This window comes from Thamnophis elegans, chromosome 3, assembly GCF_009769535.1.
Source record: "Thamnophis elegans isolate rThaEle1 chromosome 3, rThaEle1.pri, whole genome shotgun sequence".
Classification (NCBI taxonomy): domain Eukaryota; kingdom Metazoa; phylum Chordata; class Lepidosauria; order Squamata; family Colubridae; genus Thamnophis; species Thamnophis elegans.
The window spans coordinates 16,727,546-16,752,418 of record NC_045543.1 but is presented as its reverse complement, the minus strand read 5'-3'; the positions used below and the strand labels follow the sequence as shown (position 1 = coordinate 16,752,418).

Genomic DNA, 24,873 nt, shown 5'->3' with positions numbered 1-24,873 from the left:
CTGTCAGCTGTGACCAGGGGGGCATTTGCCCAGGTTCGCCTGGTCCGCCAGTTGCGGCCCTACCTAGATCGGGGGGCCCTCACAACAGTCACTCGAGCCCTTGTGATCTCTAGACTGGAATACTGCAATGGGCTCTACATGGGGTTGCCCCTGAAGTGCATCCGGCGACTACAGCTAGTCCAAAATGCAGCCGCGCGAGTGATAGTGGGCGCACCTCGATTCGCCCACGTTACACCTGTCCTCCGCGAGCTGCACTGGCTGCCTGTTGGTCTCCGGGTGCGCTTCAGGATAATGATGACCATCTTTAAAGCACTCCATGGTAGTGGATCTGGGTACTTGAGAGACCGCCTTCTGCCGATTACCTCCCTAAATCGACCAATCAGATCGCACAGACTGGGCCTCCTCCGAATTCCATCTGCCAGTCAATGTCGACTGGCGACCACACGGAGGAGAGCCTTTTCTGTTGCTGCCCCGACCCTATGGAACGAGCTCCCCATGGAGATCCGCACCCTCACCACGATCCAGACCTTCCGCGCAGCCCTCAAGATCTGGCTCTCCCAGCAGGCCTGGGGATAGGCTTCCAATTACCCGCCCGAGTGTTTGATTGCTGAATGAAAGTTGTGTTTTATTATTTTTCTTTTGTTCACAAAGTGTTTGTTTTGACCTTGCACTTCCCCTCCCCTGTGGTTGTAAGCCGCCCTGAGTCCCCTCAGGGAAAAGGGCGGCATATAAATCCCAATAAAACCAAAAAAAAAACCAAAACAATTATAACTGGGAAATACATACAGAGGTTCAAAACGAGGAATGAAGTTACTGAAAGATTCCTTCACATGCCCGCATACTATTTGCCTCTACTCAGAATAAGTCACTTTTACTATCTCTGCTTAATTCTATCATCCCCCACCAACTATTCGTCCATTGTGGGTATTTCAGATTTTTTCCATTTTTGTGTGTATAGGAGTCTCACTACAGTTGTCATATACAAAACATATATTCCATATCTTTTTTTCTAATTATCTATCCTTTAGTCCCAGCAAGAAAAGTTCTGAATTCAATTGTTGTTCTGTGTCTTTTTTCTAACTATTCTTGGTATGTAAATTGTTATTCTTTGCCTGCTGAAATACTTTTTGTGCTGAGATCCACAAAAGCATATTCGGGCACAGTTTGGGTTTATATCTATTCCATATTCTCAATATGACACTTATAATATAATGATTTTTAAAATAACCCTAATCACACCATAAAAACCATGCTATCTAAATCTCAGGTCATACTTTTTAAATTTTAAAATCCTGATATTTTTCAGCAATACCCACTCTTTCATATTTAACTCTTCGCTATTCTCCTTGTCCTACAAACCAAGATATACCGGTATCTTTCTGCTGTTGGTTGAACAATGCATATGTTGTCAAATATTGTTTGAAACAAAACATCATTCTAGGCAATATTCATTTTTATTACATAAATTATCCCCAGTAATGACAACTGAATTTTCTCCCATCTTAACATATCCTTCTTAGTTTCATTTGTTGTCTGGTCTTCTTTTCATAAAGGATCAAGGAAAAACATTTTCTTCCAGGCAATTTGTTTAACAAAATTATTTTAAAAATTGGAAGTTCTATTTGTTTACAATATAATCCTCTATCTCCTTAGTGCTTCCTTTAATGTTCCTTCAGAATGTTAATTATTTTGATTTATTTTTTAAATTTTTGTTCTCCCTATGTCTCTTGACGTACCACAGGTTTAACAAACATAAGACCATGTCTCAACTTCAGTTGCTCCGGAGACCTCTGTCTCCAAAGACGGAAACTGAACAATATATTCCAAAGAAGAAATGCACGAAAGGTAAGGTAGTCTTGTTCAAGGTTTACCTACATATAGCATTACTCTTTATTGTACTGCAAAGCTGATGTATAACTCAGATGTGGGCATTTAGTATTGACTGTGGCTGATTCTGTGCTTTGTAATGATAAATATTTATATGAATAAATATTTGATGATTTATGACTCAATTGTTTCCTTAAAAGAAAATCTCATTTGTTTGTAGAGAGCATAGTTAGAACTTTTCCTCAATACTCCATTCTCTTTCAGTGTAAGCAGCTTCATGCAGAAATGCCTTAGTATGCCAAGGAAATGAAAGGGAGAATTAAAAAAAAACAACAGAAACATAAATTAATCTCGTTTTCATTGACACAATTCTGAACCTCTATTTCTTTCCAGGTTTACAAATCATTCTTGTTTCTGCTAGATCCATAAATTGCTTTATATACTGAATTCTAAACTTTCTTCTTGAGATCTGATCAGCACCTCCCAACCATCAACCTTTTTAAAAATTATCTTCCCCTTTTGATATATACTGTATTTGACTAAGAATTCAGTCCCCATTCATTCTACTCTCAAAAGATAACCTTTTGGGACTGGTCACTCTTCTTTTTTGAATTCATCCCATATTCATTCTTGATTGTACACAGAATTGGGTACAACTCTGGGAATAACTGGGTTGTTCCCGGTTTGGCTGAACCAGTAGTGGTGATACAGCCTGGTTTGCAGAACCGGCAGCGGTCTTGGCTGGCCATGCCCCCGAACCGGTTCCCCAGTCTCTTCTGCTGTTGCTGGCATGCTTCTGCGCATGCGCAGAGTAAAATTATAGTGAACTGCCCATGTGCGAGCAATGCGCAGCGGGTGCCCATGCAAGCGTAGCAAGCAAAGTGAACCAGTACCAACCAATACAGGAACCCAGCCCTGGTTGTACAGCATCTTACCAATATACACTTCCTATGTGCCCCATTCCCATTGTATTCAACTTACTTTTACGTTTCTCTTGACATATCCTGCTGTAACTTCCCTGTAACAAAATGTAACAATGTGAACAAATTTTTACATATCACCATTTTCACATTGGTCAGCAAAATCTCCTTCTTTGCAACTAATCACATACTTGCAATAGTGGCGAATATCTGTAGCTCAGGTGTAGGATGAGGGTGAGGGTGAAGCTTGTGGGCTGGTTTCCGAACATTTTCTTAACAGATTAGGTAACATCTTCAGCAGAGTTTAGGGCCGGGGCCCTCAAACTTTTAAAACATGGGGCCAATTCACAGTCCCTCAGACTGTTGGGGGCCTAGACTATAGTTTGAAAGGCTGTTTCCAAGGGTGCTTGAATTATGTAAAAATAACAATATTAAATCCATTATACCTTAAGATAAATAAAATACTTTTCATGAAATAATCTATTTTAACAGGTAAAAAATAATGACAACAATGATACTGTCTTACAGTTTTGCAAATGTCTTCAACATCTGGCAAATAATTTTGATTTTTGTGGACCTCTGAGACAGATTTGGGGGACTCCAGGGATCCTTGGATCATCACATTTTTATAGAGCATTTCCTGCTAACAGCGAAGTTGGTACTACTGTTTTGTTAACCTGCCAGAAGTTCAACAAAGCCCTCAAACGTTTACCCTCAACCTCTTCACATTATTCTCTTCAGGCTAAAACCTCTAATGTAGAGACTACCTTGCAAGCCAACATAAGGTGGGGAGGTATTTACAGTGTACTGATTCAACATTATCCAGGTTTCAGGAATGTTTCAACTCACATCAGAGCACAGAAGCAGATATTTTTGTGATGCAGTGTGATGCAATTCTGAAATTGCTATAAACAGTTGTGAAGTGCATTAATGCAGTTGTTAAGTTAGTAACATGGTTGTTAAGTGAATCCGGCTTCCCCATTGACTTTGCTTGTCAGAAGGCCAGAAAAAATGATCACGTGGCCTCAGAACACAGAAACCGTCATAAATGTGAACCAGTTGCCCAAGCTTCTGAATTTTGATCATTGACTATGGAGATGCTGCAATGGTCGCGTGAAAAATGGTCCTGTCACTTTTTTTCACAGCTGTGTATCTTTGAAGAGTCACTAAACTAATTATTATAAGTCAAGGGACTTCCTGTAGTTATTTCTGCTTCAGGGGCAATTGCCAATGGACTGTTCTTTATCATCTTTTGGTGGATGCTGGTGTGAGAATACATATGAATATAATGACTGGAGACAGCAATTTTGCTCTGCAAAATGTATGTCATTTTTATTTTCCTGATAAAGTTTATAGATGTTGTTGTTAGTTGCAAAGTCATGTCCGACCCATTGCGACCCCATGGACAACGTTCCTCCAGTCCTTCCTGTCCTCTACCATCCTCTGGAGTCCATTTAAGCTCAAAAAAGTTTATAGATACATAGCAAATATACATTCAGCTTTCCAGTTGACTAATTCTGATGTTGTGTGTGTTGTTTTATTTTTGACATCTGTCATTTTTGTTTCTACAAAACAGCTGTTCGTGAAAAAGAGAAAGAACCCGAAAAAGTGCTTGGAGATGTTGACAGTCAGACTCCTCCGCCTGAAAAGAACCAATCAATTTCTTTGTGCTTTCCAGACGATGATTTTAGTGTTCAGCCTCCATACCCTGTTAAGAGAGATTTTGTTATCCCTGTCTTTTTGACGGGTCCCCCTAGCTTTCCAATGCAAAACCGTCGTGCCCCTATGCGGTTACAGCATCCTACGCTGCACCCATCTCACTTACCAACAGATTTTGTGGTGAGCGGTGTGACTATGGTAACCTCGCCTCTCCCTTCCGTAACCCAGAAATATGTCCCTAAAAAGCCATTCATTTCTCATTATAATTGTGAAGTCTTCAGTAACAAGCTGATTGCTAAAGAGATGAAAGGTCCAGAGAAAGTTGCCATCATATACTTAAAACTGAGCGAATCTGATAGAGCACTGGAAAGTCCAGGTATTGCGTCCTTCTGTTTCCCAAGTTTGGGTTTGTTTTAGAGAAGAAAGGGGAGGAGTGAGGATTTATTTTATCTATTCATTTTATCTATTCAGAAGCAAACATATGAAATAGTATTGGTTGAATGACTGACTCAAAGTCAACCAAGGAGTTTCTATGAGTGAGAAGGGAATAGAACTCGGGTTTGGGATTCTAATAATATTCTTATGTGAATTATGAGTTGTCATAGGGCAACGTAGGTGGATGAAAGGCTGAAGACATTAGGAGAAATTCTTTTTTTTTCTCAACTGAGTATATATGGCTGTGATGGTGAACCTATGGCACACATGCCACAGCTGGCATGCAGAGCCATATTTTGTGGCACGCCAGCCGTCAGCTCCAGCATGCATGTGCGCGCCCACCAGCTGATTTTTCACCCTTCTGGAGGGCCAGGAAGGGCCGTTTTCACCCTCCTCAGACTTCAGGAAAGCTTCCGGAGCTTGAGGGGGGGGGGATTGTGCATGCATGCACACGCAGGGGGGGTGCTGTTGTGTGCACATGCACAGGTGGGCAAGGAGAATTGAGTGGGCATGCACATGCAATTTTGGCATGCCGTAAGAAAAAGGTTTGCAATCACTGGTATATGGGATCTTGCTCTAGTCTAGTTGAGACTTAAACAAAAGCACTCCTATTATAAGGTACAAACTCAGCATTTTGTTGTAAATCTCACTTGTAAAACACATGGGATGTACTGCTTCCCAAAAGGGTAAAAATATGATACATTCCAGAACTGATTAAATGAAATATATCCCAGCCTTCCTGTGCTGCATGACTTCTGTTGAGTTATAAATAAACCATATTTAAATTGACTACAGCAAATACTAATTAGGCATAACAGTAATCTCTCAAATGCCAATATAAAATATTTCTTTCTTTCTTGATAATTTGAAGCAATAGCAATAGCAATAGCAGTTAGACTTATATACCGCTTCATAGGGCTTTCAGCCCTCTCTAAGCGGTTTACAGAGTCAGCATATCGCCCCCACAGTCTGGGTCCTCAATTCACCCACCTCGGAAGGTTGGAAGGCTGAGTCAACCTTGAGCCGGTGAGATTAGAACTGCTGAACTGCAGATAACAGTCAGCTGAAGTGGCCTGCAGTACTGCACCCTAACCACTGCGCCACCTTGGCTCTTTTTTGCGCCACCTCGGCTCTTTTAGGAGTTTCAAGGAGTTTCAAACATAGGAGGATGCCACATAGCAATACATTCCCTGAATGCATCTTGCGTAGCAAACCTATTTTTCAATTCCTTACACTGTACTCCCTTATTTGGGTTTTTTTTTTTTTTTTTTTACTGTGAATGGCAGATAGACATTTAAAGGCTGCAAGTATTTCTCTTCTTTATGAATGAACCAACCATAGTTGGATGGATAATATTTTTCAGAAATAAGTCAAAGGAGCAAAAAAAGTGAAAAGAGCACAGGGGATGAAAAACAGATCTTGCAGGAGGAGGAACAGATCGTGCTGGATAAGGAACAGATCATGGAAGATAAGGAGCAGCAGATCATGCAAGATAAGGAGCAGATCATTCTGGAAATGGAAAAGGGTATGAGAAAACAGAGCATGCTCTATGATGGTATAACTTGTTTTTATTTTATAGTCTGTAGTGGAAGTGACTTGGAAGGGTGTACTAAACTGCCAAATATAGATCCATGCTTAAAACCACTCTTTCATACCACTAAACACAAGCCACATTGGCTGATTTATACATTGCATTATGCAATTACTTGATTGTAACCATGGCTTATTGAATAAGCCATAATTTCCTAGATTCACAATTTGCAAAATCATAAAACATCATTTAAAAACCACCATAGCTACGTTCATCAATTATGCTAAATTTATTCTTTGAATTAATAATACATTGAACTCAGGAACAATGTGCATAGCTGACCCCTTAGTTTCACAGTGGTTTATACCCCTTCTTTCTTTTATATTGTACATTATATTTTGTATATAATAATAAATAATAATAAAGCAATGTTTGCTGAGATATCCCAGAAGAGAAGTATGTGTAGCGCTGTTGAGGAAATGAATAGGATTATTTCTAGCCCTTTTCTGTTGTCTGGATTTCTCCTCCTCCTCCTCCTCCTCCTCCTCCTCCTCCTCCTCCTCCTCCTCCTCCTCCTCCTCCTCCTCCTCCTCCTCCTCCTCCTCCTCCTCCTCCTCCTCCTCACAACCCTGCATGCATTCTCCCATTTGCTCCCATTCCAAATGTAATAGAAAATCCCTATTTCATTATCTTTTCCCTGCACTGCTTTTCTGAAGAAAGCAAGTGACACAGTTCATAGTCTACTCCCTATCAATGATATTGCTAAACCTTTCCTGTCTGAATAAATAAGTTTGATGTCCCTTAATTGGGTCATTTACAAATGTAAAGGCCTAAAAGCATTTTTATTCACTAGGGTGGTATGTTAGCAAGCCTTGTGAAGCCACGGTTACCTGGGAGAGTTACAAGGGAGGGTATGTTTATAAAGCCATCAGCTTATAGAAGCCTGTAAAGCCTTCTCTTTACCATGAATGCTATGTCATCATGAGTTCCGTTCAACGACTAGGCTGGACTAGACTGGACAGTATTGAAACATAATCTCAAGGGAGTGGCAAATAATTCATCCAGTAAGCAAGAAAATGTTTACAAATCCAGATGATGTTGCTTCATGAATGCATGACCAGCAATATCAGAAGCTCATGTTTTGCAAGAGCTGATGATTTATTAGGTACCATCAAGTCAGTCAGTGTCAACTCTTAGCAATCCAATAAACAGATTTTCTCCAGGACTTCTTGTCCTTAACCTGGTCCTTCAGATCATCTAACAATGCATCTATTGCCACTGTAACTGACTCCATCCACCATCCTCTTCTGTTGCTTTCTACCTTTCCCAGCTTTGTAGACAGCGATGTGTGGTAAAGTTTTAAGAATCAATCTGCTGGCTCCATTGCTAATGCTGTGTGGCACTGCCAACTGTAGAACTGTGGATCAATGTGCTAGGCATTACTCCTCAGCTTTGCTCTCAACCAGCTTGCAAAATTCTGGAAAAATTAGCCTTTGGCTCTCTTTAGAGAGGCCTCCTTTCTTTTTAAGTCAGATTGAGCACCTTCCAAATTGAAGTGAATATCACAAGCTGTACTAAATATTCAATTATGATCAGATCAGTGGTGGGAGTCATTTTTTTTTACTACCAGTTCTATGGGTGTGCCTTGGTGGGCGTGGCGTGGCTTGGTGGGTGTAGCATGGCTTGGTGGGCATGGCAGGGGAAGGATATTGTAAAATCTCCAGTCCCTCCCCACTCCAGGAGAAAGTTACTGCAAAATCCCCATTCCCTCCCTATCAGTTGGGACTCAGGAAGCAGACCATAGATGGGGGCGGGGCCAATCAGAGGTGGTATTTACCGGTTCTCTGAACTACTCAAAATTTCCACTACTGGTTCTCCAGAGTTGGTCAGAACCTGCTGAATACCACATCTGGATCAGATGTTAATTCCTTGTCAAGAGAAGCTTGTCATTGCTGTTGGCTAATCATCATACCACTGGAATGCAAAAACGTATAGTTTTGATTTTGACAGGTTACGAGTTGGAAGGGTATCTTTTCATTTTGTAACCAGCCGTTCCCACCTGACTAGAAGCATCCCAAAATTATTCCAGCTATTCTGGAAATGTTTCAAGTATGAAATAGCCTAGTGCAAAGCATTTGTTTTAAAGCACATGTCTCTTTCAAAGTAAGAATATTTCTAGAGTGGTCATGTCAAAGGGAACGTAAGGCTGGAACAACCCATCCTATTAGCTTTTTCCAAATGTCACTTCAAAAGATTAGTTTGGGAGAGCAAGACATTACATTTTTAATGCCTTATGCCTACGTGACACAGGACCAGCTCATATGTGAGACCACCTCTCTTTGAGGGTATCTGCCCATGCCATCAAAGAACATAGGATAGGCATGCTCCACATCCCTTCCCTTAAGAACTGCAGTCCCTGCCCCATAAAACATCCTCCCTCCTGAGTTAGACAGACAGATAGACAGACAGACAGACAGACACATATGTTTATCTTTCTGGTAGAGAACTGATTCTTTCCCCAAGCGATGGGATAAGGGGAGGTCAGGATGAGATGAGAAGTGCTTTTTCAAGAGGCAACAGAACTTTCTGGGTTTTCTTTGAAGACGTTTCACTTCAAGGTGAAGAAGCTTCTTGTACGAGAAGCGGAATGTCTTTAAAGAGAAACCAGAAAGTCCAGTTTCCTCTTGAAAAAGCACCTTTGGGACAACCATGACCTGGATGACTGAGAATCTCCATAGACAATGAGAATTGTGGGTTTCATCAGGGAAGTATGGTCATGGTGCCTGTGTTTCTTCTGGCTTTTTAATGTAATTTTTTAATAAATGTATATAATAGTTATTTATTATTTTATTGACTGAAATTGGCTTTAAGATGGGTGCCTACACAAATGTTTTAAATAAATAAATAATCACGTATGGACTGAAAACTGAAAAAGTCAATAAGAAATAGGGAAGAGTTTTGAACACCATCTCCAATCCCCATGCTAACCTTAGTTTATATACAGATAATCCTCAATTTAGGATCTCAATTGAGCCTGAAATTTCCATCGCTAAGTGATGCGGTTGTTAAGTGAGTGGTGTCTGATTTTAAAACCGTCTTGCCGTGTGTATTAAGCAAATCACCACATTTGTTAAGTGAATCGCATCATCATTAAGAGAATCCGGCTTCCTCCACGGACTTTGCTTCCCATGGCTGGGAAGGGCATAAATAGCCATGACATGCAGAGGTGCTATTCTACCGGTTCGGACCGGTTCACCCGAATCAGTAGCAGAAATCACAGGTGGGCCAGCCCACCTGCCTTGGCTCTATTTCGTCCTGTTTAAGGATGTTTTTTGAGCAAAGCACATGCACAGAAGGACAGGTGCATGCATGGACACGCGCGTGCAAACATTTGCGAACCGATAGGGAAGATACGGTAAGCGAAAACCACCCCCTGATCACATGACTCTAGGATATTGCAACCAGTGTAAATACATGTCACTTGCCAAGCGCCCAAATTTTGATCATGTGACCATGGAGACTCTGCTGTAAGTGTGAAGATTGAGTTTAAATCACTATTTTAAGCACCATCATAACTTCGAACAATCCAAATGATCGTAAGTCAATGATGATCTGTACTCTCTCCTTGCCCGTTATATCCTAATACTCTTTGTTATGTTTATTGCAGAATTAGAAGAAGAAATGGACTTTATTAAATCATTTGTCTCCGGAGCTGGATACGATACTGAATTAAGTGCATTAGAGAGAGCCAATGAGTTTCTACAGAAGGCTGAAATGGCAGTTCTGTTTTGCATCATGCATAGAAAAACTGGACTTAGTCTTAAGGTATAGTCCCCAAACAGACAAGTATACTGTCTTGTAAATGTATGCTAGTTTTAGGATTTGGTAATAACTGGAATCACTTTCTTTTCCAGAAAACATCATTGTGTCTAGAATTGCTAGTTCAGAATACTCTGTAGAAACACAGAATAGATTTTGCATATGGCTGTTAAATAAAATGCCAATTTGTAAGGCCATATATTAATTTTTATGTAATATAATCATTTCATATACATACTTTCTGTCCATTGTCATAAGACACAGAGTAATGTTTTCTGGTGAAATTTCCATTTATTGCCTCAAAAATCTTTGTGGAAAATTAGGCTGCGCACAATTGCTCTCTGATCTTAATAGATGAGCAAGAATTGAACTTTGGACTCTCATTAAAAATTCAACACTATCATGTACGACATAATGGCTTCACTTACATGAGACAATAAACCATAGTAAAGATTATCTACAGTATCTATCTGCCTGTCTTTTATCTAGCATAGCATAACATAGCACAGCATAGCATACGAGGGTGGGATTCTACCGGTTCAGACTGGTACAGGTGAACCGGTAGCTCCGACCATCAGCTGGGAGTGAACCGGTTCTCTCCAACGATGAAGGGGACCTGCCTGCCCACCCCTGCTCTTAACTCACCTACTGTATATCTTAGCTGAGTCGCGTAGCAGAACAGATTGCCATGTCTCAGCTGTTTTCCTCCCCAGCAGTCATGCGGAAGGTACTTTTTCTCAAAACTGCACATACAAAACGCATGATCACCGAACTGGTTGTTAAACCAGTAGGATCCCACCACGCATAGCATAGCATAGCATAGCATAGCATAGCATAGCATAGCATAGCATAGAATTCTTTATTAGCCAAGTATGATTGGTCATACAAGGAATTTGTCTCTAATGCATAAGCTCTCAGTATACATATAAGCAAGTAATAGATCATAAGTCATAAATCATACCAATCATTAATCATAAGTTGCAAACAACAATTGATAAACCATAAGAATCAATAGGAGAAGATACATGAGAAATGAGACAGTGGTGTGGGAATTATGTGTTCAGTAGATGGATGGCATGGGGGGGGGGGGGCGGGGAATTATCTATCCATTTTAAAGAGTTGCCAGTCATAGATGCTATTATCTACTTCCTTCTTGTCATCCTTGGCTTGTTAACCAGATGTGGAACTTCCTGAGATATAATGTGTACTTTCCAGTCCCTAACTGGGATTTGGATTTGTGGAAACCAGAATTTAAAACCAAGGTTTATTGTGGCTTTCTGCTCTGGCTTCTATAGTTCCAAAATGGTCCCCATCTAGTCCAGAAGAAGGACTAAGCCTCAAACAAATGTCTGGCAGGTTTTGTGAGAGATGACTTATAGCAAATATACAGTACATTCTACAAGTAGTCTCACTTAATGACCACAATTGAACCTGCAGTTTTGGTTGTAAATTGTTGCAGTCATTAAGCAGGTCACCATATGACCTAACTTGATTTCATGACTATTTTTTATTATAGTCATAAAGCAAGTCCCTGTGGTTGTTAAGTAAATCATGTGGTTGTTAAAAATAAACCCACACACAATTATTAAGTAGACCCGTTCTCCCAAATGGGCATTTTTTGGTTGGAAAGCGACCAAAAAAAAAAAAAAAATCACCAAAAACTGGCAAAAGATATTGCAAATTACAGTCACAGGACCCGAAGATGCTTCAGTGAGTTCACATGAAAGGGTGTGTGTGTCAGGCAACCTCTTTTCCCCCCTTCAAATCACAATTCATTGAACAAATCATAGGGCCTCGTTTATATATACCCTAACATAAAACCAAAATGGCAAGTGGGGGCCATATCTGGGCTGCAATAAGCCAGACGATCAGTACATGCTAGGAGAAAGAGATGCAAAATTTGTACTTTTGTAAGTAATAGATGAGTTGGCAAATTAGATTTGTATCCCTTTCTTTCTCTCAAAGATGCATGCCACTCACAGTCCTATTATTATTAGTGTCTGGTTGATTAATGAGATGAAATGATGAATTTTTTTTCTCTCTCCAATAACCATTTTGTTATTTAGAGTATTGTAGTATCAAGGGGCTGTTAAACAAATGTGGTGATAGGTGGTTATAAATCCAGATCTCCCACACATTTAGCTTCAGTACAAAACCAGTTTGATGCAGTGGTTAAGGTACCAGACCAGAAACTGGGACATTTTGCGTTCCAGTTCCACACACCTCAGACACAAAACCTGGTGGGTGATCTTGAGCCAGTCCCTCTCTTTCAGCCCTAGGAAGTCTAAATTCTGACAAATCTCCATTCTTTTAAAAAATAAATATTGATAATTTTTTTTGCTTGATAATCTTTAGGCACATTTTCTCTCTGATCTTCCTGACCTCTCGCGTTTGTCTGATTTCTTGTTGTACCTAAACTTGTCCTATAATAATTTGGATTGCTTTCCATTACAGGTGAGTGTAATATTTACTCTTTTTTTTAAAAAAAGTGTATATTAGAGAAGCTTTTATTAATGTAATCCATAAACATATATATGTGGCCTTATGATATATTCCTCACTGATTTGCTAGATATTTATAAATTACTGCTTAGTGGCTTAACTGCTGATACACAAAGTTTCTTTGGTTTGAATTGAGTTGAGTTGAGTTGAGTTTATTGGTCTTGTATGCCACCCACTCCCGAAGGACTCCAGGCAGCTTACAATAAACAAGGGAAGGGGATAAATAAATAAACACAACACTTTAAAATACACCACATTCACAGATTACCGTGGGGCTGGATATTTCACAAGCCCCCCGGCCTGCTGGAGCAGCCAGGACTTGGTGGCTTTGCGGAAAGCCGGGAGGGTAGTAAGGGTCCGGATCTCCATGGGGAGGTCGTTCCAAAGGGCTGGAGCTGCAACAGAGAAGGCTCTCCCCCGGGGAGTCGCCAGCCGACATTCGCTGGCAGATGGAATCCGGAGGAGACCTAACCTGTGAGATCTAATTGGTCTATGGGAGGTAATCGGCAGGAGGCGGTCTCTCAGGTACCCAGGTCCGATGCCATGTAGGGCTTTATAGATGACGACCAGCACCTTGAAGCGGGTTCGGAGACTAATGGGTAGCCAGTGCAGCTTCCGGAGGATAGGTGTGACGTGGGTGTACCTGGGTGCACCCACAATTGCTTGCGTGGCTGCGTTCTGGACTAACTGAAGTCTTCGAACACTCTTCAAGGGCAGCCCCCTGTAGAGCATGTTACAATTGATCATAACCACACATTGAATAATTATTTCACTGTATATTTTTATATGAGTTTCTTTTATGAGCTTAAATGGTATATATGGAATTTCCCCCTCACTTTATTTTCAAAAGATGCACTCTGTGGAGATAGATGGAGCTATCAATGATATACTTCAAAGAGAGTGTGCACCATGCTGATGTAAGATTTGAAACTGGGTATCTCCAGTTCAGTGGTGGGATTCCATTTTTTTTATTACTGGTTCTGTGGGCCTGGCTTGGTGGGCATGGCATGGTGGGCATGGCAGGGGAAGGATCCTGTAAAATCTCCATTCCCTCCCCACCCCAAGGGGAAAGTTCCTGCAAAATCCCTATTTCCTCCCAATCAGCTGGGACTTGGGAGGCAGAAAATAGATGGGGGTGGGCCCAGTCAGAGCTGGTATTTACCGGTTCTCTGAACTACTCAAAAATTCCACTACCGGTTCTCCAGAACTGGTCAGAACCTGCTGAATACCACCTCTGGTACAGTTCCACTCTAATGTCTTTACTGCTGCATCTTAATAGTTATCTGAGAAGGCATAACTACTGTATGTTCCAATCAGTGGTGGGTTTCAAAAATTGTTCGAATCTACTCTGTGGGTGTGGCCTCCTTTGTGGGAGTGGCTTGCCACCCATGTGACCGGATGGGAGTGGCTTGCCGCCCATGTGACCAGATATGAAGATGCCGACGACACTTGTCAGAACCACCTTAAATTACCTCACACACAGCACTGGCATGCATAAGAATATGATGTAAACTTGTTTTTTAAAAGGCATCTTTGGTTTGCGTTAAAACAACTTCAACATACGCAATGTCCTGATTGCACCACAAACGCAGTAGTCATCCTTACCTTTCACAGAGGCACTGAGTTTTATAAATATGAGCATGATAGTGTAGAATAATCATATCCAATGTAACTTTCCCAAATTGGGGCCCTCCAGCCATGTCAGGTGGCTGAGGAAAGGTGTTTGTGAGCAAGCCATCTTCTGCCCTGAGCAGGAAGACAAACAACAAAACCTCTAAGGTCCTTTTCAACTTTGTGCTTCCATATTGTTTCCTTGTACAAAAACTGTATCTCCTCAGAGGCCTAGCGATGCAAGGGAAAGAGAATGGCCTTTGCCAGTGGTGTATTAACCATTAAGCAGACTAAGCACATGCTTAGGGCACCAGGCCCAAAGGGGGCACCACAAAGTTAAGAAGGAAAAAAAACCAAACAATGAAGATTTGTATAGTATATACAAAAGAGGGAGGCACCAAGATTTGTCAGTGCTTAGGGCACCAATGAGCCTTAATCCACCAATGGCCTTTACTTTCCTAGTATGTGGGTGTCAAGGTAAAGAAGTAGAGGAATCTACCCGTAAGGACCTGTGGACTGCTAGACCACATCCAGACCAAGTCCCTAGTCCAGATCAGTGCCAAAGATTTAAATCCAGAGAATGATTTCTAGCACTAACTTTATTGCCCAGGAGATAAACAACTTAAGCTTGTCATGCAGAATTGTCCTCAGTCTTTTTAGTCTATGTTTTTCAGACTGTCTGGGTTCAAATCTTTTCTCCCCCTGCATGGTATTCTGACATGTATGCTTTTCAGAATATGCTGCCTGATAGTCTTCCTTAGCTACACTTAGTTGTTCTTCCGAGGTGGCGCAGTGGTTAGGGTGCAGTACTGCAGGCCACTTCAGCTGATTGTTATCTGCAGTTCAGCGGTTCTAATCTCACCGGCTCAAGGTTGACTCAGCCTTCCATCCTTCTGAGGTGGGTGAAATGAGGACCCAGACTGTGGGGGCGATATGATGACTCTGTAAACCGCTTAGAGAGGGCTAAAAGCCCTATGAAGCGGTATATAAGTCTAACTGCTATTGCTATTGCTATTCCTGACACCTACATTTCTACTCCATGCATGTACCATAACTTTCCAACAATACGTGCTTCTCACAGGGTTTCCCCAATATATTTTCCATATATCCTCTCCCCGCCCCCCAGAAATCTGTATCCTTCTTTTTCTTAGATCCAGTTTTGGCCCAAGACACTTTGCTGTTTGAGGTAAAGCAGCAAAGGCCCAATTCAATCATATGTCCAGTCTAGAGCTGCATAAACATACTTCAGATACCTCCAAACATTGTTACATTGTTTTTGATTTGACTGAAGAACTGTATTTAATTATTTTTACGATGTAGCAGTAGACTTAGCAGTAGACTTATATACCGCTTCATAGGGCTTTCAGCCCTCTCTAAGCGGTTTACAGAGAGTCAGCATATTGCCCCCAACAATCTGGGTCCTCATTTTACCCACCTCGGAAGGATGGAAGGCTGAGTCAACCCTGAGCCGGTGAGATTTGAACAGCCGAACTGCAGAATTGCAGTCAGCTGAAGTAGCCTGCAGTGCTGCATTTAACCACTGCGCCACCTCGGCTCATGGTGGTGTCTGACTTCATTTATGTGAATAACACAAACACTAGGCCACCAACATGGTTATCCATCAACTGTGTCAGCAGATTCAAGGAAACAAAAATGGGGGTGATTAATTTTCTGACTTTGTCTATGTTCATATAAAAGTGTAGCCCATTTATTAATTAATCCAATTGCCTGTGGAACTAGCCAAATTGCTGTATGACCTTGGCCCTTGTTTGACAAGGAAGGGTGATTTGAGCCAGAGTGCAAATAGTTCTGGTTAATTATTATTAAGAAATATATTTCCTGAGATGTGTTACATTCAGGGGTTTGCACAGAAAAGTAAATGGCTTTTTTCATCCTGCTGTGGGAAACAGTAAACTATTTGTCAGAGTCATCCTCTCCTTGTCCAACAACAGCAGAAACATAACCTAGTAACTAATTTTTTTGTAACACGAGCTCATGATGTAGCCTTCAGTTCAGCTCCAACCCATAAGTGATCCGTTTGTCTGTCTGTCTGTCTGTAGGATGGACACAGACCAAAGAGATATCAGAATCAGCAAAATATATGCAATGATTGAAAGGAACAAAATTAGCTGACTTTCATAGCTGATGCATTTTTGGAGGTCTACATGGTATAAGTGAGTCCAGTCCATGAGAAGCTAATGGAAACAGCCACGGCTGACAAACTCCTATAGATGGACTAATAGAAGAAAGGGCAATCCACCAGTTTCTTTCCTTTGCTGCCTTAAAATTGCAAAAAGAGCCCCAATTGCTGGTTTTCTTACTATAATGGAAGATATCTCAGCTGACATAATACACTCTCAGCTCAAGGCCTACTAAATAGAGCTTTAACACAGCCATCTAGCTGTCCCTGTAGTTAATGACAACATCAAGGAGAGATAAAATCTGACTCAATTGAAGAACAGTGTTCCCCCACCTATTGTCTTGCAATGAAGTTTCTTTGAAATAATCCTGCCTCTATGGAAACAACAGGAGGAAGAGAAAAGTACTGTACGGTAATCAGTTTTAAATTCAAGTGCTGAAAGGTAACATGAAACAGGAATTCCCATCAATGAAGAAACCAAACTTACTGTTTTTTAAAAAAAATACTGACCTTATGGCCATTTATAACCCTTTACACACATTTTTTTTTCTTTTATAGGTGGTTCAGCTGCAATATTTACAAGTGCTAAAGCTCCGAAATAACCCCATCAAATCCATCCCAGGGGAGATCTCTGATATGAGGAATCTTACATACTTGACAATGTCCTTCAACCTGCTGACTAGTCTCCCAACTGAGTGTGTAATAATTTTAAATAATCATTAGAAATATATGGAAAGAAGCTTCCAGGTTTTTTGGGGGGATGGGGGGCAAGGAGGCACAGGCTTCTCATAAATTATTGTATCAGTTATTTTTTTAAAAACCTTATCTGCTTTGACTAGGGTTTTTTACCACAGCTTCAACTGAAGCCCGTCTATCTCATGGGGATGCAGGTGAGATGAAATTGGCAGAATTGGTTTCTGGCCCAAAAAAGAAATTATGTTTGTACAAGTGGATAATGGCCTGAAACATAGAGCCTCAATTGGTTCACCGACAAAAGGGCAAATGACAAAACCGCGCCCGACTAAACCGCGGTGACAAAACCGCGTGTTCTAAAGCGCTCCAACAAATGAGCGCTGAATCACGCCGACAACAGCGCGGTGACAGAAGCGCGCTGTAAAACTAACCCTAACCCTAACCCTAAACGTAACGCTAACCCTAACCTAAACATAACCCTAAACATAACGCTAACTCTAAACCTAACCCTAAACCTAACCCTAACCCTAACCCTAAACCTAACCCTAACCCTAAACCTAACCCTTACCTTAACTTAAATCACCCTCTGTCGACTGAAATCGCCCTTCTGTCTCCGCGCTGTGGTTGGCGCGTTGATGATGTCGCGGTTTTAGCGATGCGGTTTAGTCAGCGCGGTTTTGTCGTTCGCCCTTTTGTCGGGTCACGGCCTCAATTCCATTAAAAATTGAAGCCCTGATACAAGTTGTTTCAATACAAAGACTGTGAATTTACCTTTTAAAAAAAACAGCATTTTAGAATTCTAAAGAAAGATAAGACTTTCGATACTTTTCAATATTTTCAAATCCAATACTTAGGGAAAGTATGCTCAGGTGGTAAGATCATGGATCTTATATCCCATCTCTACTTGCTGTAAATATTCTTTGACAGGAATGAATTCAAGAAGAAGGCAACAGGCTGAGTGAGGCAAAATGGCTACAGTACAATATTTCTGTTTTACAAACAGTTAGGTAACCTTATGAGAGCTTCAAAAAAGATCTGGGTGATGACATAAGCTGCCCATGATGTGGACCACAAATGTTTGCTTCATTTAATGTAGAGGCTATCTGATTTCTTAGCAACTCTGGTCAACTAACTGTACAATAAAAAAAAAAACAACCATGCCCCAATATATGTACCTGTTCACACAAAAGGTGTAGTTCACTGAGGAAAGCTCACCAAACACTGACCAAACTCTGTTTTAAGGGGTCTAGGATTGACAAGATTTTTCCTGCTTTTCTATGATTACCAGTGACAGGAAGACCTTCTGTTTTTATAGGCTATTTACCCTGCCAAGACTTCAGAGTATTGATGTTTCCTATAATGAACTCGAATATATCCCTAATGAAATACAAAATCTCAGGTATTGTACTGATTTTCTGGTTTTGAGAAGAGGACTTTTCTGGTCTTCCAGATGTTGCTGGGGTAATTTCCAGCAGGCTCAACCAGCATAGATAATGATTGGACAAGCTGAAATCTGTAGTTTGGAAAGTATGCTTTTCTCCATTTTATAAATAAGATGCATTGCTTTTCTTGAATTGCCTGAAATGTGGGAAGCTTAATTAACCAAAACTTTTCTCTCCCTATATGTTCTCTCAGAAAAGTAATACTGTGCAAAAGGGACACAGGACTCTGCTTAGACTTAATGAGACTATCTTGAGCTATTTAGGACTAAAGAGTCCTTGGGACCATGTTAATTTTTGCACAGGCTGCTGTTAAATGCGTGACCCGTCAAAACCGCGGTCCACAAAAGCGCGCTCAACAAAAGCGCGTACGTGACGTCATCACAGCGCGATGAAAAAAATTAAACATTGAAATAAAAATAAAATTAAAGCAAGCCGATTCACATAAAGGTAAGGGTTAGGGTTAGGGTTAGGGTTAGGTTAAGGGTTAGGGTTAGGTTTAGAGCGTTAGGGTTAGGTTTAGGGTTAGGTTAAGGGTTAAGGTTAGGGTTAGGTTTAGGGTTAGGTTAAGGGTTAGGTTTAGGGTTAGGGTTAGGGTTAGGGTTAGGGTTAGGTTTGGGGGGGTTAGGGTAAGGTTTTCGCTTTAATTTTACATTTATCGATCACAACGTGATGTTTTCGTCGCGCTGTGATGACGTCACGTACGCGCTTTCGTCGAGCGCGCTTTTGTCTACCGCGGTTTTGTGGTGGAACCGTTAAATGAGAACATTCTGACAGATTAAGAAAAGCATTCACTGATGCTGAGGCTTTTCTTAATCTGCCAGAATGCTCTGTTTTTTAACAGAAGCTTTGTTGAACTCCCTTGTAATTCACTTTAGAATTACGGTAAAGTAGTGTATTTCAGACTTGACAACTTTAAAATGTCTGAACTTCAATTGCCAGGATTCCCTAGCCAGCACACTGAGGAATTCTGGGACTGAGGAATTCTGGGAGTTGAAATCTATACGTCTTAAAGTTGCCAAGTTTGAAAAACACTGAATTAAAGTATGCAAAAAGAGTTGGCAAACAGTAGGACAGGCTCACACATCTCTAGATTGACACATACTCTTAATTTGTCTCTCCCCTTTTCACTTCCACCTTCATTTTCACTGGAGAAGACCTGGAAGATCAGGCTAAGAATAGATCACCATGGAGAAAATCCATAAGCTCTCTAAGACTTAACAATGGCTTGATGGCACATGACCAATTAATCAATCTTCCTTCGTTTCACTGTGTGGGAAAGAAGCTATCCATCTGTCATGGTTCCTGATGAGTGTTGCGAGTAGCTTTCCCAGCACTTGTCAACTGTGTCTGGTAACAGAGAAATGCATAGATTTAATGTGGTAGAAAGCAGAGATCACTTTCTCCTGTGCCCTGTCTTTGACAGTGTGAGGAGAAAAGTCAACTAGAGAGTCTTAACTTTCTGTCTTTGTGTGGAGAGGAAACCCTCTAGTAGTGGAGGTAGCAACAGTTGCTCCTTGGTGTGAGCTGAAAGAAAGGGTTCTGCCAGCTCCCAGTTTCCTGTAAAATTTCCATGCCAAGATAATTTTGTCCTCCCATACCTGGGCATCCAAGAGAACCATGCCCAAATAGACCTGATGACTGCATAAATGGTGGAGTGATGTTTTTTTTTTAATTTTCAGGAGCCTCCTCTACCTGAACTTGGAAGGAAATCTGCTTTACTCCTTGCCTTGTGGGATTCTAAAACTTCAATTAAAGCAACTACTGGTGGAAAACAACTTCTTGCATGCCTGTTTCTGGACGGAGACTTTCCTGATGCAGCCTCAGCGTCTTACGGACATGGCTGCCCTGTGCTTCGTTAAGCACCAGCTGTGGAAAATATATCATCTTTTGCCAGAGGAGGTTCACAATATCATAAGCGAGTAAGTGAGGTGCCATCACTGCAAGCACTCTGTTGAGTGCAAAAAGGAGATGATGAAAAAGTTCACCAATAATCACAGGACCCAAAAAAAAAAGTCTCCTCAGAGGCAACCGCCAGCCTGTACCAAAATGAGCAGGACCAGGTTCTAAAAAGTGTTTGTAACAGGGTGGAGCCACATTTGACAGCCATTTGATGTGATGCAATAAAGTATATAAATAAACTAAGGGACGTGCTGGCTCAAAGGCTAAGACGCTGAGCTTGTTGATCAGAAAGATCAGCAGTTCAGTGGTTCAAATCCCTAGTGCCACATAACAGAGTGAGCTCCCGTTACTTGTCCCAGCTTCTGCAGTTTGAAAGCATGTAAAAATGCAAGTAGAAAAATAGGAGCCACCTTTGGTGGGAAGATAACAGTGTTCCATGTGCCTTCAGCATTTAGTCATGCAGGCCACATGTCCACAGACATCTTCAGACAGCACTGGCTTTTCAGCTTTGAAACGGAGATGAGCACCGTCCCCTAAAGTCAGAAAGGCTAGCATGTGTGTGCAAGGAGAACTTTTACCTTTAATAAACTATAATACCTAAAGTAATGGACTATAGATACTCACTATTTAAGTCATGGTTTATCAAATAAGGCTGATGTAATGGAAGGATTTAGTAAATGGGTGAAGCAAACATAGTATAGTAAAAATGTCTTAAATTAGCCTAATGAAAAAAAGAAATCATAAATAAGAGTGACTCAATGGCTATGTATGTTTGAAATGCAGGCATGTTTTCATGTCATTTTTATTTCCACTTTTCCTCCAAGGAGCTCAGCATTATGCACATGGTTTCTCTACTACTCATTTTCTCTTCATAGCCACCTTGAGCTAACTTACAGCACCAATCATAATTTTTATTTATAATCTTGCCACCCCAAAGCTACTCAGATTGCATTCCTGTGAATGGACTCACATCATATTTAATCAGGAGTTTAATCATGGTTTATTGAGTAAACCAGAATTGATTAGATTTGTAAACAAAAATGGCTGGATTATGCAACGTGCTAACCTCAAACCAATCAAACTCTATCGTTGCTTAGATGGTTATGTGAACCTGTCAGAAGTTAGATCTATTAAATTCAATTGGACTTATCCCCAAATAAGACTCGAAAATACAAGTTTTTCAATCAACAAAAGAAATGACTCTGAGACTCCCCAGTTCCAGGCTGACACTGAAGTTAAAATCAAATGCATCAAATTAAAATGCAGGGTTTTATTTATCATCATAAGATGTGACTTGAATATTGATCTCTGCTCATTACAACATTCACTTCTCAGTTTAAAATTTTATCTTTGCATACTTTAAAGAAACAGTATCCAATATGTTACAAAGTGCATATTAGATCTTAAGACAATCTTAGTATGGGTTAATAAAGTAGTCTGTGAACCAGATGACTGTATGCATTCATATTTGATTACTCAAGATGTTTCATATCTGGTTCATTTCATGAGACAAAATGGAAGCCTTCTGCCTTGCTCTTCGGTGTGCAATGCTAACATTGAGAACTATGTATCCACAGCAGTTTCTGTGGCCAATTCCTTCTTCCGAAACCCAATATGAGGCACAGGGATATTTTAACAGTCATTGGTAGTTTTCTTCTCTTTCTGCTACAGATTTGTATTAGTTACACTTAGAAAATCCTTTTGAGCAGATTTTGTATCTATATATTTACTGTATATATTTGCGTATAAGCCCCGTATAAACCCATCCAGGGATAAGCTGACCCTCGGTTTTTTTAATCAAAATTGTGCTGCCCATGGGTAAGCTGATCTGCAGTTTTCATGGTATTTTGAATAAAATTTCAACGGTTAGCTTATCCACAGATGGGCTTATATAGAAAAATATACAGGATACTTTATGTGGGTACTTAAAAAAATATTACTGTATATTCACACAGATAAATCCATCCATGGATAAGCCAAACTCAATTCTGCAGGTGCATTTGGCACCTAAAATTCTCATCTGTGAATTTGTACATTCTTAAGCATAATATTTGCGCAGTACTTGATTCCAAACAGTTCTGGTTCAGTATTAACCATAAATGACAAATGCCATATCTTTTCCTGGTTTGATTCCTATTGATTTTTCACCTCTAAATGGCAGATAGGAATTTAATACATATTTGCTAAAACTTTCTGCTTTGTAGAAGCACCATGCAAAGAAAGCTGCACCTGTTAAAGAAGGTAGAGGGTAAAGTATGGTAATATCACATGGTAATATTATACCATTAAGGAGGGTAAAGCATTGCAATAGTATAAACCTTACAAAAGCACATAGCTGTACTTGATTAAGAAAATTTGGAGATGTTCTACAGCCTGATCGGGAAGGTTTCTAGAGTTGTTTACTCCAATATACTCTGCACTTAGCTGCCCTTGGAAACTGATACACCAGCAATGCCAGCACGCTTTTAGTTCAAATCGCACATCTGTCCTAGACTTTCAGTAGTGAGTTTAAAGGATCCGCTTCAATTTGCTCTCCCTAGTATGTGACACTGACCTACTTTCTCCTCCTTTTAGCTTTACAGGCTGTGACTGCTGCAATGGCCCCTTGTATGGAAAAGGTTTCCGTTTTATCCTCATTTATAGGAATGCTTATGGACTAAGGCTCCCGTATCAATTTTCAGCTTGCTCACCCGACTGTTATACAGCCTTTGTCAAGTCAGCTTTGCCAACCTGATGGGTGTTAATGTTTAGTCAATTGAGATTCGGGAGAAGTGACTAACCAGTTGAATAAAGCAAGCAAGCAGTGCTTTGGGTATGGAAGTGTTGGGTTTTTGTGGTTTTTTTGCAATGTAGATTTCTTGTGGGGGTGGGTGGGCAAGTCTAAGCATTATTGTGACATTCAAAGTTCAGTTATTTATATATCACATTTAGAAACTGTTGATCTCCCTCCTAGGGCAAGACTGGGCATTCTCTTGATTACTATGCCCATCTGTAAGCAACGTCGTGAAAATCCTAGCAGTTTGCAGCTGTTAACTTTTTTTTTTAAAAAAGTGACATTATTTTAAGCCTTTTAATGTAAATTAGTATTCAGGATATGGGGATTCTTTTTCTTAGCACAAGCTACAATGTCAATAGATTGTATATATGATTAAAGGTATATATATGCATCTTGATAGGTATGCTTCTTTTTACTGCTGTATATTCTGCCTTGTAATAAAATAAAACACTATGCACTGATATATTGCTTAATAGTGTGATTTTCCTGCTTTAAGACAAACTAAATGATGGGCATCTACATTCATGAGTATCCAGTATATATGAGGCAAGACAATCACAGCCATTTTACTCATGATATTTGCTGCTAGTTTCTTGTGCTGTTTGTAGAAATTTAAATAAACTCAGTAAACCAACAAATGTAGGCAGCAGTGTATTTAAAATGCAATGTAGGTGGCAATAGATAATACTTTGGTCAGCATACAAGAGGATACCAATGGTACTTGAGGCTTTTGGAATGTAACATTTGCACAAATCTTAGTTTTGCATGGCTTATAGAAATATTGTTTGCAGATGCATATATTATGTAGATTTTCTGTGAGTCTAAGTTTAAATTTGACATTACGAAGTTTTCTTAACTGCTACCCAAATGGTAGTCAAAGTTATCCAAGTTGGTTGTGATAATCCTAGCATCGCTTCCTTTGACTCTAAAGTAAAAATATGATGCTGTAAGTACCGTTTTCTTATCATTTCGCCCATTATGCATCTGGCAAAACAAACCCTTCCATGAAGCTACAATAAAATCAGGACTCATATGTTGTTTGCTATGGCAAGCTACAAAAGGCAGAATGCAGAAAAAGACTCCAGCATTTCTGCAAATGTGCGGAAAGTGCTTAAGTTGTGGAGAGTTCCTTGCCAACTCTCCTCAACTAAATGAAAGTAATGGCCCTTTACTGTAAAAAAACCTGATTGATTTCCATTCAAAAATACATATACTGTTGTAAGATGCCGTGGCACGACAAAACCGCGCTCGACTAAGCCGCGCCCGATTAAACCGCGTCGCTGATGTCATCAACAGGGCGACAACAGCGAGCACAGAGAAAGAAGGGCGCTTTAAATAGCGCTTTGAAAGCAAGCCGATTCAACTTAAGGTAAGAGTTAGGTTTAGGGTTAGGTTTAGGGTTAGGTTAAGGGTTAGGGTTAGGTTAAGGGTTAGGGTTAGGTTAAGGGTTAGGATTAGGTTTAGGGTTAGGTTAAGGGTTAGGTTTAGGTTTAGGGTTAGGTTTAGGATTAGGTTTAGGGGGGTTAGGTTTAGGGGTTAATTTTAGGTTTAGCATTTACAGTGTGCTTCTGTCTCCGCGCTGTTGTCGCCCTGTGATGTCAGCTACACGGTTTCATCAAG

The 24,873-nt window shown here is 40.5% G+C and overlaps 1 protein-coding gene across 1 annotated transcript; it reads left to right on the top strand.

Moving 5' to 3' along the window:
- Nucleotides 1–1,760: 1,760 nt before the first annotated feature.
- LRRC63 (leucine rich repeat containing 63) lies at nucleotides 1,761–24,541 on the top strand. Its single transcript, XM_032212999.1, has 10 exons — nucleotides 1,761–1,845; nucleotides 4,324–4,782; nucleotides 6,205–6,396; nucleotides 10,040–10,197; nucleotides 12,547–12,645; nucleotides 17,002–17,138; nucleotides 18,452–18,535; nucleotides 20,258–20,497; nucleotides 23,052–23,214; nucleotides 23,654–24,541. Exons 1-9 carry the CDS (start codon nucleotides 1,761–1,763, stop codon nucleotides 23,209–23,211), a joined length of 1,614 nt encoding a protein of 537 aa, XP_032068890.1. The 3' UTR covers nucleotides 23,212–23,214; nucleotides 23,654–24,541.
- Nucleotides 24,542–24,873: the final 332 nt, after the last annotated feature.

Coding starts and splice junctions, on each gene's coding strand:
- LRRC63 (XM_032212999.1), top strand. CDS start 1,761: ATGTCTCAACTTCAGTTGCTCCGGAGACCTCTGTCTCCAAAGACGGAA. Junction 1,846..4,323: donor AAAGAAGAAATGCACGAAAG/GTAAGGTAGTCT, acceptor TCTACAAAACAG/CTGTTCGTGAAAAAGAGAAA. Junction 20,498..23,051: donor GTTCACAATATCATAAGCGA/GTAAGTGAGGTG, acceptor TCCTCCTTTTAG/CTTTACAGGCTGTGACTGCT.